Genomic DNA, 13,613 nt, shown 5'->3' on the forward strand with positions numbered 1-13,613 from the left:
CACCTTAAACTGACAAAAAACGTATAGATTTATTAACCATTTAACCCCAATGTTTAATTAAGTCTCATTTATTAAATGGTTTGAAGCAAAAAGTAAAGATATAACTTGGCCTCAAATGCCTTTAATCTTCAAAAATAAAATTGTTTTCAGTATTTTGGTAAAAAATGTGGCACATTGGACAAACCTATTAATACATTTTTAATGTGATCAGGTCCAAGGCATCCAGACTAAGCGTTTCAATTGTTTTGAGCAGAGAGAGGATTAAACTATATAAGAATGAGAAAATCAACTCAGTAGACGTTCCATTATTTCTATTTTTCTGTTCTTTTAAATATGTTTTACTTTAAATGTAGTTTAAAGGAGTCCAAAATCTAAATATAAACATGTCTGATCACTAAGCATAGTTATGAACAAATAATAGCATAGGATCGGATATAGTTCTGTTTCAGATTTGAGAACAAATTGTTCAGCGAAGATGAGGAGTTAAAGGATAAAACAAATATCTTTGGGGACAGGGCTTGTACCTTGGTTTAAAGATTAAACATGATGATAAGATAATAATAGTGCTAAAGATCTCTGCTGCGTGGATGTGAAACTGCTGAAAGCTACTTCCTGAGAAAAACATTTGTTTACTTTTGTTTTTTGATAATATGGTGACTAGAATATAATAGCAGAACTATCCCTGATGAAAACAGGGAAAAAGATCATTTTCATTCTGAAGAGAAACGAAACCAAATTCCAGGCTGTTTATTAGAAACTACTTTTTCTTACAAGGAGTCCAACAGTCTGGTGTTTTTTTCAATGGTTCTTGTTTTTTTTTTACACTGTTTCTTATCTGAGTATTTTATTTTCCAGAGTTAAATTTATACTCCTAAAAAAAAAAAAAGTTAAGTTATTTTTTGCCCAAATTTACGTTGAAAAAGACATTTTTAGTAAGAGTCAGAGAACATTTTAATAGCAATCAACATAAATTTTCTACTAAAGTTGTTTATATTTAGGCTCTTTAATATCCTCTTTTTCCCTCCTGCTATACAGCTTCCCTTTTTTTTTTTATCACACCCTGATCATCAATTAATCCTATCATTATCCTAGTCTGATCAGGACTGGATTGGAAAAAGCAAAGAGTGGTAAATAAAAAAAAAAAAAAAACAGAAACGGCTTGAAAATATTTGAAAGTATCTGAAAATAAATTGAGCATCACTGACATTGAGGTGCTCTGTTGTGACGTCCATCAACTTGCTGCAGGACTGGTCCAGCCTCTCGTAGATGATCGTGTCCGCTCCCTTACAGTAGAGGGACAGCTTCCCCTCTGGACTGCGAACTGTTCACACAAACACAAGAACACATCTGTGATTTATGTTGTCCAGCAGAGGGAACAGAATCCGCCATCCTGAAATCTGAGAACCCTCTGGATATGAGGATAATCTGGGATCCTTACCAATCACAGACATCCTCTTGCGAACATTGTTAAAGTCCAGGATCGCCAGGAGTTCATAGTTGCGCTGATTTCCCATTTCCATGATGGAAATGCTCTCAGGTGTACGTGAGCGGAAGACAAATCCAAAGTTTCTGGCTGCAGTCACCAGCGCTCCTTCATCTGGAGACTGGGCCTGATAGAAAAGCTCCCCTGGAGGAGACAGAAGGGGAAATGTTCAAACTGAGATTCAGGCAAAAAAATCAAGGAGAAAATGATGACACTCTGCTGCATTTCTGATGACCTGCTCCTCCTCTACCCACCTTCTTGCTTCTCCTCTGCCATGACGGTGTGGCAGAGCGCCAGCAGTCTGAAGAATGTGTGGACCTCAGGGTTGTCCAGCTTCACGGCCTCCACCAGAGAGTGGTCGTAGAACACAAAGCGGGGGTCAGCCAGAGGGTTGAAGGAGAAATCCACCGGGTCTTTATGCTACAGAGGGAGGCGTTGATGAGGCTTTAAAGAAGGTGGCCATCAGGAAAAAAAACCTTTAAGGAAGCAGTTTATCTCACCCTCCTACATCTACCTGCTTTACATATAATTTTAACCTCACAAATAATTTCAGTTTTTTACATTACATTATAAATATATGATATTATAAATACCAGCAGGCCATGTACAGTATTAGTCCCAGTTTGGAGGGATATTGGGGGGAGCGTTGGCCTAGTGGTTAGAGCAATTATTATCCTTTTTTTTCTATTTCCCTATGAATCCTGTTCAGTGAGTTCTGGGTCTGCTCCCAATGGGATGAGTTCAGAAAATCAATAGAAGGGAAAATATTTTCTTCTTGCTTTTAAGCAGCAGTGCTCTAAACATAGAGTTTACATCCGGGCGATCATTTAAAGAAAGCTTGTTAGTCATTGCTGTATGATTTACCATACTAAACGAGCAGCTTTTAATGTTCCAGTAAATGACGGGGTGTAATATCCTCCCTCACCATGATGCGTCAGAAAGAGATGGAAAATTCTCTGCAGGTTTAGAATCAGTTTTACCTTCAAGCAGAGGAGCTCTAATTTATCTTAGTTATGTTCATCAGGGATGTTGGGATGGACCAGAAATGAAAAGACGTTTTTTTTTAGACTGAATGCCAAAACAAGTTTATCTCATATGACAAAAATTGAAAAGAGAGGGGTGATGAGGTAGAGGGGGATGATGTGGCTCAAAGTTAAACTTGCTGTTTTAGCAGCAAACGTCTAGTGATGAAAATCCTGTTTTTGGCTGTGAGAGATCTCTCACTTTTTTCAGCCTTCAAAACTATTGTGATACAGGGATGTTGTAAAATAAGCTTAGACAAGAGTTTTTCCTCGAGCTTGGGGGAGAAAAATATATAATTTCAAACACATACGCATTTTTTCAGTAACCAAACCAAAGCAGACGACACACAGCTTTACATCTCAATGTCACCAGGTGACTAAGGACCCATCAAAGTGTTGACTGCTCTGACAATTAGAACTTAGAACGAAAAACCTGGATGCCACCAACATTTTCTCCGACTGAATAAAAACAAAACTGAGATAATAATCTTCCGACCAAAGGAGGAAAGATCCAGCGTTAGCTCACAGCTTCAGCTATGTAGCTAGAAACCTCTGATTATGGCAGAACCTGAAGACCATTTCAAGAATTAAAGTCCAATAAGGATCTAGAAAAACTCATTAATGTATTTATCTTTAGTAGAACTGATAATTGAAAGTCCATCAAACAGTTGCAGCCGATTTAAAACGCTGCAGTCTTGTTTCTCACTAGAACTAAGAAAGTAGAGCACATCAGCACAGTTCTGAACTCGTTCCACTGGCTCCCTGTAGCTCAGAGAATAGACTTTAAATTTCTGATGTTTGTGTATAAATCACTGAATGGATCAGCTCCTCATTACATAACAGATTTGTTGTCAGTGTATCAACCTCCCAGACCACTCAGGTCTTCTAGTTCAATTCTACTCTGTACATCCAGAACTAGAACGACCTTTGACTTTTAAAGTTAAACTGTTAACTGAGGGATAATTTGTTTAATTTTGTGGTTCAACTGTTTTATTTGTTTTACTACCCGCTTTTAGTATGTTTTTATTTTTACCTGCTTTTATTCTGTTTTTATTTTCCTTCCATTTTAGTGTTCAATTTATATAAAACACCTTGAATTGGCGCTGTACTGAATTTTGCAAAACAAATAAACTTGACTTGCCTATAGGGGACTTTGAAAAGCTATGAAAAACAAACAGGATGTAGGAAGGTGTTGCAAATCAGATAAAGATGAACACAAATGACTTGAACTTTATTAACTCACCTCAGAATTGTCCTGTCTCTGACTTGTGTAGTCATATGCATCTCCTGCAGAGATAATTAAAGATAAAGACTTAGAAGAAGGAAGAACATTCAGCTTAAAAATAAATACCCTTACACACAATAGATAAAAGTAAGTGATAAAAGCAAATGAGAACATTTCCACTGAAATGATGAATTTCTACTGAATTCATCATTTCAGCGGAAATAAAATCCAAGTCGGTCTAAAACCAGCAGGACCGTGAGTGACACCGTACCGTAGGACTTCCCATTGATGGAGCATTTGTTGAAGATCATGATGTTCTGGGTTAGCGTTCCGGTTTTGTCGCTGAAGATGTACTTGATTTGACCGAGCTCCTCGTTCAGCGTGGTGGTTCGAGCCTCGGCAGGCGTGTCGCTGCTGGAATGATACATCTTCCTGTCCCAGTCGATGTAGAAGCTGTTCCCAAGCCGGATAATCTCAACACTGACCGGGAATGCAGCAGATAAAACATTTTTGCTCCGTTCTGATCCATCAAGTTTCACCAAAACGTACATACTGGTTACCTAACATAAAGCGAGATGGGCACCACAGTGTTGAGGATGATGATGTAGGACCAGAAGGTGAGAAAGGCAGAGAAAGCTTCGCTGTTGCCATCTTCTCTCGGCAGGAAGACGGTGAAGTTTGAGCCGTTGTTTTTCTCCCAGATGTAGTTTCCGATCGCCAGGATCGTGCACATGAATACGAGAAAACCAAAAATCTACAGAGACGCAAAAAAAATGCCATTTTATTTACAATGATCTCTCCTTTTAGAGCACAGTGCTGCATAACTCATCATTCAGAGACTTTAAATGTACATTGTCTCACTTACTCACTTAAATGCATTTATTTAAGAACATTTTTTACATTTCAATTTTTTGCAGTGCATGTTGGCTTTTCTCAAATATTCATACATAGCTATCTGCAGTTATAAAATTGCCTGGTGCTGAAATAAAAAAAACTAGGAGGATTAAGGTTTAACAGATGTTTTGGATAAACACCAACAGCTGCTCTCATTCCTAAACATGGATGGACATTCCCAACCTGTTTACATGTGGATAGGAATTGTTTGAACACAGACATTTCGCAGAGTTAGACTGTGGGCAATTGTACCCAGAATGAATCAGATTTAAATCTGAATATGGAAATAAAAACAAGTCTAATCAGATTAAAGGCCAGACAATGAGCATAATAAGAATAAGAATAAATTTATTTTTTATATAATCTATGTTTATCAGCTGTTTTTGAGTTTTCATGCAAAGTTTTAAATCTATGTGAATTAAAAATAAAATCTAAATAAACAAAGAGCTAAACAAGTACATCGAATTATTTAGTTGTCTTATTTAATTTACCTTTGGAATTATAAAAGTATTTCTGATTTTTTTTTTTGCATGTGTAATTGTTTCATGTTGAATAGACAAATTGTACCTGTAATAATGTAATTTATTTGCAAAAAACTAGTAAAAACTAATAATTCAATTCAGTTTTAGGATCCCCTTAAAAATAAAAACTTTAATGATCTTTGTAAAAGACACTCACACAGAGAACCAGAACGTTCATCAGACGGTCTATACTGGTCCTCTTAAAGGTGGTCTTCCCACAGTTTTGCATCAGCTTCGTCTCTTGACCTTCGATAATAAAAGATCAATTGAGGTTCCTTTATTTTTGTTACATCAAACTAAAGAAAAATACACCTGAAAGACAACTCACTGACCTCCAAACAGCACCAGCCCAAAGCACCAATCAGTGTTCCTCAGCGTGCAGCCGCGCAGCAGGATCTTCTCGTTGTCAAGCGGATATTTCTGACCGGCGAATGTTAGTGTTCCCGAAAAGCGGTCGAGGCGGTTGTTGGGAGGTTCACAGCGAACCTCACCTTTAGAGTGGACATTAAAGCAAAGGATTTCTACATTAACAACAAATAAGACCAACGTTTTAATTAACAATTATTGATTTGAAAATGTCAGTTATTTATTTCTCTTTTTATTTTCAATTTGATCAAGTCCCTTTGTTCTCCAGGTTTTCCTGCCTCTAATCCAGTATTACCATTAAAGTCTGCCAGTTTTTCAATATCATCTCCCAGGTCGCCTGTTACTGGAAGGGCCTGCTTGACCTTCAGGTTAGTCTCTCTATGCAAAGGAGAGAAGGGAATAAACAAAGGAAAAAAGGGTGAAAAATGAGGTCAGTGAATGATATTCTGAGGAGCCGTTGGTGAATGATTTATAGTTAGTTATGCTTTAATCCTAAAAGTCAACTAACCCGTCCAATTCTGCCGTCTCTATGTACACAAGGTTTAGAGGTTCGCTGCTGGAGAGCAGCAAGAGGTCCGCCTGAAATAAAAACAGTGCAAAACAATCAAAAAACTTCAGATTAACAAAAATTTTGTGTCTAAATCTTTATAGAATATATATATAGGTGTGTCTATACCAATGTGATCAGACAGGAAATCATTCAAGAAAAATGTTAAAGTTCCCGTGTAAATTTGAGGCCTCCGTAGTTAAAAAGCTCGTGGGAACAGAAAGAACAGTTTAGAACCATTATTATTGCAGGTGAGCAAAAACCTTATCAAAAAAAAAAAAAGTAAAATGCAGGAGACCCACTACATAGTCTTGAGGTACGCCATCCTATATGGATAAGCATACAACATATATCTATGATTTGTAGCACTTCCTTTTTAGGGCAATTTTTCTAACAGAAGCTGAAAATCTAATCACTGAGAAAATTTTTCAGCTTTAAAAATGGATACATTGCTGCAAAGCAGACAAAACCACCAATGCTTATTACCGTATCTTATAAAAAGAAACTGATGTTACTTTTATGACCTGTAGGTGTTTGATTAGCGCATGGTTTCTATTTATTGTTTTTTAGCACTTTCTTATCATTTTTTAAAGTTATGGCCATTTTCTGTAATCTTTTACCATTTTTAGTCTGCCTCATTAGTTCATTATCTGTTCATATGTTTTAAGAGTTTGTAGCTTTCTCAATTCCTTTTGTATTTTTCTCAGTTTTGCCATTTAGCTCATGCCATTTACTTATTCATTTATTCTGTTATCGGTTAAATTATGTTAGTTCCTTGTCTTTCTTCCTGTCTGTCCTGGTTAATCATTCTCCTTTAGAAAGCACCACTATTTAATTAAAAGAACTATTCACCTGTGCCTCCTCCTTTAGCCTACACCATGCACCTTTTACCTGTTCTATTTAAGCCCTTTGTTTATTCCAATTTGCCTCTGAGTTGTTTTAGCATCCTTTTCTCCCTCTCTGCACGTTTTTGTGCTTCTCATCCAGTTTTTGTAAGTTTGTTATTTATACCTGTATACATTTTCAATCATTCAGGTCATAGCAACCACAAAACAAGTTTAACACTTTCGCTCAGTTTTTTCTGCATAGGCTTCAACACCTTTCCGATCGCTTTGTTAATTATTTTTTGTATAGAGCCATGATAGTGTTATTTATCTGACAAAGGCCTTTAAAGGGAATAGCCATGTTGCTCTCGAACGTTGTCTGCACCATAGTCAAAAACTCTAACTAAAGTCTGAGATAACAATTTAAACAAAAATAAATTATAGCAATTCTCTGGACAAAAAAGGGGAACACAAGTAAAGGCTAAAGCTAAAACTAATAGACCTGAAAGAAGGAATAAAAAAATTAGTGAATTAGAACTTCAAAAAAAAAAAGGTAAAGAGGTAAAGCTAAATGGAAAATGTGTAAAATGTTGACTTACAGTCACAAACTGGTTGTTTTCTAGCTTGATAATGTCTCCTACTTGGACGTCCATCCATTTTTCACTGCGTAGCCTGAGAACAAAACCATAAAGTTAAATTTAACTTTGGGAAGCGTTTTTTTAAATGGAGGGAAGTTACTACTCGGTGAAAGTCAACTTGTTTTTTTGAAAATCTTTATGTCAGGGAAGAAAACTGTCTAAGGGACAATAAACAGGCCTGTGCTGACCCTAAAGGTCACACCAATCCAAGCCACTTTCCTCCACTGCATGTTCCTGCCAGTTTCCTGTATGATACTGTTTGTTCATCTGCCAACAAAACGGAATATTTTTAGAAACTGGACGGAGAAAATAGTAAAGATCAAAGCTAAGGAGGATTTGGACACAAGTATTGCTCTTCATTTGGTAATAAAACCTGACAGAAAGAAGCTGGGAAATATTTTAATTTGACAGATTTGTTAGATTCAAGTAAAGATTCATTTGTGCTCCATTTTGGTTTGCCAAGTCATTTTCAGTGATGTTTATATGCTCTCCAAAACCCCTCATCCCCACAAAAGCTGACCTTTCTTACCTACTAACCTCAAATTAATGTTTTCAATTTCTCTATAATCAATCAGTCATTAGCAAACCTCTGAAGACAAGACTCTGCGGTGCATCTACACCTTATGGATAAAGGAAATTCTTTTGAGGACCAGAATGTTCACATTTTGGACAAAGAACAGGTGGTTTGAGAGGGGTGTGAAAGAAGGCATTTATGTTAAAAAAATCAAAAACAAAAGATCTTATGTCCTGTCAACTGAGTGGTTTTTAATCACCACATTAAATCCATGTGATTGAAACGTAGAAATTTAAGTAAAGCTTTAAAACTGTTAAAAAAATAAGTACATTGCAAATAAACTAGATAAAAACTATAAAGTAGGTAAATGGTAAATAAAACTTTTTAGTTTTTAGAGGCGGTCGTAGCGGCTGTTCAATGATAGGCTGCATATTATCAGCAATAAGAAACTTACTTAAAGGTAGAGGAAAAATAGTCTGAAGCCATTCTATGGAACTGGTGCTCTTTGACTGTGCAGTTGTTTTCTATAACGCTGTTATCACATATATATGTTCTCTCACTGATGTCAAGTTCTTTTAAATATCTGTTAAAAAAAGTTTGTATAATGCTGCTAATGTAAGGACGGATAAGGTCTGAAAGTCTGTGATGGATTGTGAGGTGAATAGATAGTGCTCATAAAGATAAAAATATGAAAAGTTATCTATACGCAGTCTGAGAACCCTCTCGTTGATTAATCAGATATATTTTATTCTCTGCAAATTTATGCCTATCATTCTTTAATTGAATACTCATCAAAAGAACTTGTGATTTTTTTGTTTTTAACACCTAATGTGTCTTATGGACCAAGTAAATTATTTTATTTTTATTGTTCACATAAAACTAGGAGAAAAGTCTCCAAAGTAAATCAGGAAAAATGAAACACTGGCTTTAGGCTGAGGGGAGCCCAAGGACACTCTGAGTTTATTTAGGAAAACCCTCTCCTAACCAGGTTAGCTCTGGGGAGAATATTACTGCGGTAACAGAATCAGAGGCTGAGTAAACCCTCTTTTTCAAACGGAAAACTCAGTTACCCTTAAATCAGGATTAGAAAAATATTTAGTAAACCTGCTGTGTGAAACAGACCCCTTAAGAGTAAAACATAAGCAATGGACAAACAGGAAAAAAGGATAACCAGAGCTGTGTTCAGACCAAGCTGCACACCTCTAATGTGTCCTCCTTGTGCTTTTTTTTAGGAGCGGACAAAAACATGTCAACAGGAAGTAAACTCCTCCTACAATCCTACATTTGCTTCTTATAAAGCACTAAACTAAGCAGTAACAGCTGCCAGCATTAAAGGAACCACACACAGGAACATGCATGTAAATATTTCAGCACAAGTTAACTTTTTTATAAACTTTGTCCTTTGCTGTCCTTCTCTGCCACTGAGAACAGAAATGATCTTATAAATGAAGTAAACGCTTAAAAAGCGTCTTTTATGCACATAAAAAACATTTTTTTTTACTTTAACAGTATGTCCAGGATCTTTAGAGTTCAGTGTTTAAACCTACAAGATTACCCATCTCAAATTGGGTAGGCAGTTAGTTAACCTGCCGCGATGATAAACCTGATTTGATTTGGTTCTGCTGAGGAATAAATGCAGGGACTAAGCAGCAGCAGCTTGTTGAGTAAAGACTGTGGACAGCAGAGAAATCTGAATCGGAGTAACTGAACCAGGAAGTGTTTATTTTAAGGTGTTTGAAGACTGCTTGCTGCACAAATGAGAAAGAGCAGATGTTAGAGACCAGGAAAAATTTGGCACTGAGTTAGTGGAGAAATACTAGTAACCAGAAACACAGAAATACACTGAAACAAAGGATGGTACAAACAAACCAAAACAAGTCCAACAGACCCAATCAGAACCAGAAACCAGAAAAGTCAGCGTTCTGTTAGGCCAACATAAAGTAGGGTTTATTACCACAGCCTAAAGTTACAACTCAGAATGTGAAAACTGTGATGTGCATTTGTATATCTACTTGTGTACCTAATGAGATCTGAGTTCATAACAGAGCATCAGTCTTAGGTAGAAAGTTTGAGAGGGGTCAGGCTGCAGACCTCCACTGTCAGGACCCAGAGCTGCACTGTCAGGACCCACAGCTGCACTGTCAGGACCCAAAGCTGCACTGTCAAGCCCCAGAGCTGCAATGAGAGGTGTCCTGCGCTGTCAGAACTGGAAGTTTATTGGAAGACTTTCAAATTAAAAGCAAAGTTGATTCGAAGCCTTTCTAAATTAAAATCTAGCATCGATAAACTCCTGGTGAAGTTAGCTTCCTTTCAAAAGCAAGTACTGTTATGCTGGAAACTTATGTACATGCACAACTTTACTCCCTACCAAACTCCTATATGGAATAATAGATATGTGCTACATAGAAATAGGTCTCTGTATTTGAATCGCTGGACCCCACTTTACAGGTTTGCAATGGATGGGCCTGACAGTGCAGGTCTGCAGCCAGACTCTCATGGACAGTTTCATATTCTAGTTCATTTTATTAAAAATGTATTTATTAGTTCTAAAGGCAACTGGTTGCACTGGATGTTCTTTGGGGGGATAGTGCTGAAAGAGCATAAATACAAAACTCACTACAGCTTTTTAAAATCTGTAATAATTAAAAACATTACTCTCAATAATCAAGAATTGATTCATTCTGGATCGATTCTTGGTCTAATGACATTTAACTCTCAGATTGTATGAGACTGCGATGGACTGGAGACCTGTCCAGGGTGTACCCCGCCTCTCGCCCATAGGCAGCTGGAGATAGGCACCAGCACCCCTTGCGACCCCAATTGGGACAAGCGTGTCAGATAATGGATGGATGGTTGGATGGATGGACTGTATGAGAATGATTTAGTCAGGGTGAAAGGATGCTTAGATCCCTACATATTCATTCTGTGCTCTGTCTTTAAATCTGCAGCAGCAGGACAAAGACCAGGTGTCTTCTTCTCACTAAATAAGTGAGTTAAGTTAAAGTATTTTCATTTTTAAAGCTTAAACAAACAGATCATCAAAAACTATGAATGTTTTTGATGATCTTAAGGTTCCTCTGATATTCAAACTCTGGATAACCTGACCAAGAATATTCAAATGTTGAATAAAGATGCCACTACACACAGCAAATGGGGAAAAAAATGTGTCTTTGAATATAAAAACTTACTTTCTATCAATGAGTACTTGAACTTTTCGGTTATTTACTCGCTTGTCACTCCTGTGGCGATTCTAAAAGAAAGAGGAAGACAAAAGCAGTTACTCAGGGTAGATTACAGGAAATTACAGTTCTTTTTATTGAATCATTTTCTGCACAGACAAGCCCTCCAATCACCGACTAACAGGCAGCCATATGATTTCTTTAATAGCATCTGGGAGTAGATATGTTGCTGTAAATAACCTGGGAGGAAACCTGCTGATGAACCTCGTCTTCTTTAAAATAGCTGATGAGTCAAAGCACTGACGAGGCTTTTATTGATTGTCTCTTTGTGTTTCAGATAAAAAAACTGATTTCTCTGAAAACCCATGCGAAGAAACCTCAATGATAAAGGAAACCAATTGAAGCGGTTTTCACCTACGTAGCATTTACCAAACAACTTATTTATTTCCAATTAAAATGTTTGCGTCTATATTTGGTTTTAAACTTTATAGTTTTGATCCATTACACAAAATCCAACTAAGATCCTTTTCTTGTTTTTGCAAGCAAAGCAAAAAAATGAAAAATAACTAGCAAACAAAAAAAAACTTTAAAATGCCTTGAACCGATCTAAAATAAACTGATCAAGAACACTTCAAACCAAAGCAAGGAAATCCTACTGCTTGGAAAGGAAATCTGACAAATTGAGATATTAACCCATGACTTCTACACAGAATCAATTTCCCCACAAATAAAAATGATCATGCTTGGTCCTCTTAGTTATAGGAACTAAATAATCAGATTGTTTTAACTCTAATGCATCAAACTAAAAAAAACAGGAAATTGGTGTATAGACCAGTAAAGTCGGTCCTTCTCTGGAAACAGGGGCTTATTTGAAGGAAGTTTGACAAGATCTGTGTCATTTCTGACAGATGAAAAAATGTGGAGCTAACTATTTTGTTAAAAAAAAAGTAAAAAGAAAGATATTGGATTCAACGAGGCTAAAGTTTAATGACCTGTTGTTCTTTGCTCAGAGGATTGGTACACGCTGCCTTTGGGCTGTCTGATTGACTAAATCAACAACAAAAGGAGGCTAGAGTCTCTTTTGTCCATAAAGTTGGGAGGAACTCCAAAGAAAAAATCTATGTTAAACAAATTCTCATAATCTATTCAACCAGAGTGAGCTAATGGTAAATTTCAGTTGGACAAAGGCTTGTCAAACTTTCTTCACAGGTGCTTAAGTTGCTTCAGTGTTTGTTTAGGTCACCATACGTGGCCAAACTTGAGGATCTTGAGTAACAAGTGGACCCAGAACAAACGGTGCACCTCGCTGGAGCACCAGATGGTTCAGGATTGCAGATAAAAAGCCTCCTGTTTCTGTCCCTGGAGGTAATGTTTAACCAATTACCTCAGCTATTTCCTCCTAATGTCCATGGATCCCCATCTTTCTGTCCCTCAACCACACCTATTCTAACACATGTTAAAGGAAACTACTAGTCCATCACTTCAAAGCGGAGTTCTACTCTGTATTAGTTTGAATGAACATGTGTGCAGTTTACACGATTTAGATGTGCTTACCCTCAAACAAGAGGAACTTTTACTCTTTCTCAATACACTTTAACTCCCAGATGACACAACTCAAGAAATAAAGAGAACTAAAACCTAGAAAACTATGGCTGATGCAAAATCCCATGAAGAAGAATGTCAATTTAGAGAACATTAAATCTATCTTTAAAGACCATCACTAGTTTCAGGCAGGGTGAGCTTCCTTCACCTGTTTGGCAGAAATCAGTCAGAAAGGTTGTGTAATTTGCCCTCAGGTTTAAATTACGTTTCAAACAATCAAGTCACACTTGAAAGGAAATGCCTCCCTGTTTTCTCATCTAAGTTTTCATATGATTAACCAAACGGATGGAGAAACATCTTACTGAGATGTTTCTTACTGGGAAATACTCAGGAGGGGAATCTGCTGGTGGTGCTTACGCAAATAGCAGAGAATCACTGAAATACGTTTAACCGCAGATGCTGGTCATTATCTGCTTGAGTCACAGGACATGTCATCAACCAGTGACAGACGCCACCAGCTCTGTTGATCCGTCTATTGCTTTTACAAGCAATGGTTGATGAAACACACAGATATGCCTCTGCATACATGATGCTTTAACTTTACACGGGTGATCATGGGGTATTTCCAGTAAGTCCTTGGTTTTTCACTGGGTCATTTAACAACAGGTGCTGTATCTTGAAAACCTCAAAGAGAGAGAGGTTAGCGATGTATACGGCTTCAAAGTAATTTTCTAACTAAATTTAAGATGTTGGAAATGGTTATACCTCCATTACTCTAGATGCTGACTTGAGCCTGATAACTAAATAATTTTTTAATCAGAACTCTGGTTGCAGCATTTGATTGATTGATTGATTGAT

At 37.0% G+C, this 13,613-nt stretch overlaps 1 protein-coding gene across 1 annotated transcript in view; it reads right to left on the bottom strand.

Annotated features, from left to right (window-relative positions):
• LOC107099479 (phospholipid-transporting ATPase ID-like) overlaps positions 1–13,613 on the bottom strand; it is a 75,123-nt gene that overhangs the window by 11,170 nt on the left and 50,340 nt on the right. The window contains exons 6-17 of the mRNA XM_015397622.1: positions 11,223–11,284; positions 7,482–7,554; positions 6,020–6,090; positions 5,807–5,889; positions 5,478–5,636; positions 5,303–5,391; positions 4,291–4,484; positions 4,002–4,210; positions 3,749–3,792; positions 1,738–1,903; positions 1,439–1,627; positions 1,206–1,321 (exon numbers count right to left, since the gene is read on the bottom strand). Coding sequence (XP_015253108.1) covers positions 1,206–1,321; positions 1,439–1,627; positions 1,738–1,903; positions 3,749–3,792; positions 4,002–4,210; positions 4,291–4,484; positions 5,303–5,391; positions 5,478–5,636; positions 5,807–5,889; positions 6,020–6,090; positions 7,482–7,554; positions 11,223–11,284 — 1,455 coding nt within the window. The remainder of the gene's footprint in view (positions 1–1,205; positions 1,322–1,438; positions 1,628–1,737; positions 1,904–3,748; positions 3,793–4,001; positions 4,211–4,290; positions 4,485–5,302; positions 5,392–5,477; positions 5,637–5,806; positions 5,890–6,019; positions 6,091–7,481; positions 7,555–11,222; positions 11,285–13,613) is intronic.

Source organism: Cyprinodon variegatus, unplaced genomic scaffold (assembly GCF_000732505.1).
Source record: "Cyprinodon variegatus isolate N-32 unplaced genomic scaffold, C_variegatus-1.0 Scaffold875, whole genome shotgun sequence".
Lineage (NCBI taxonomy): Eukaryota > Metazoa > Chordata > Actinopteri > Cyprinodontiformes > Cyprinodontidae > Cyprinodon > Cyprinodon variegatus.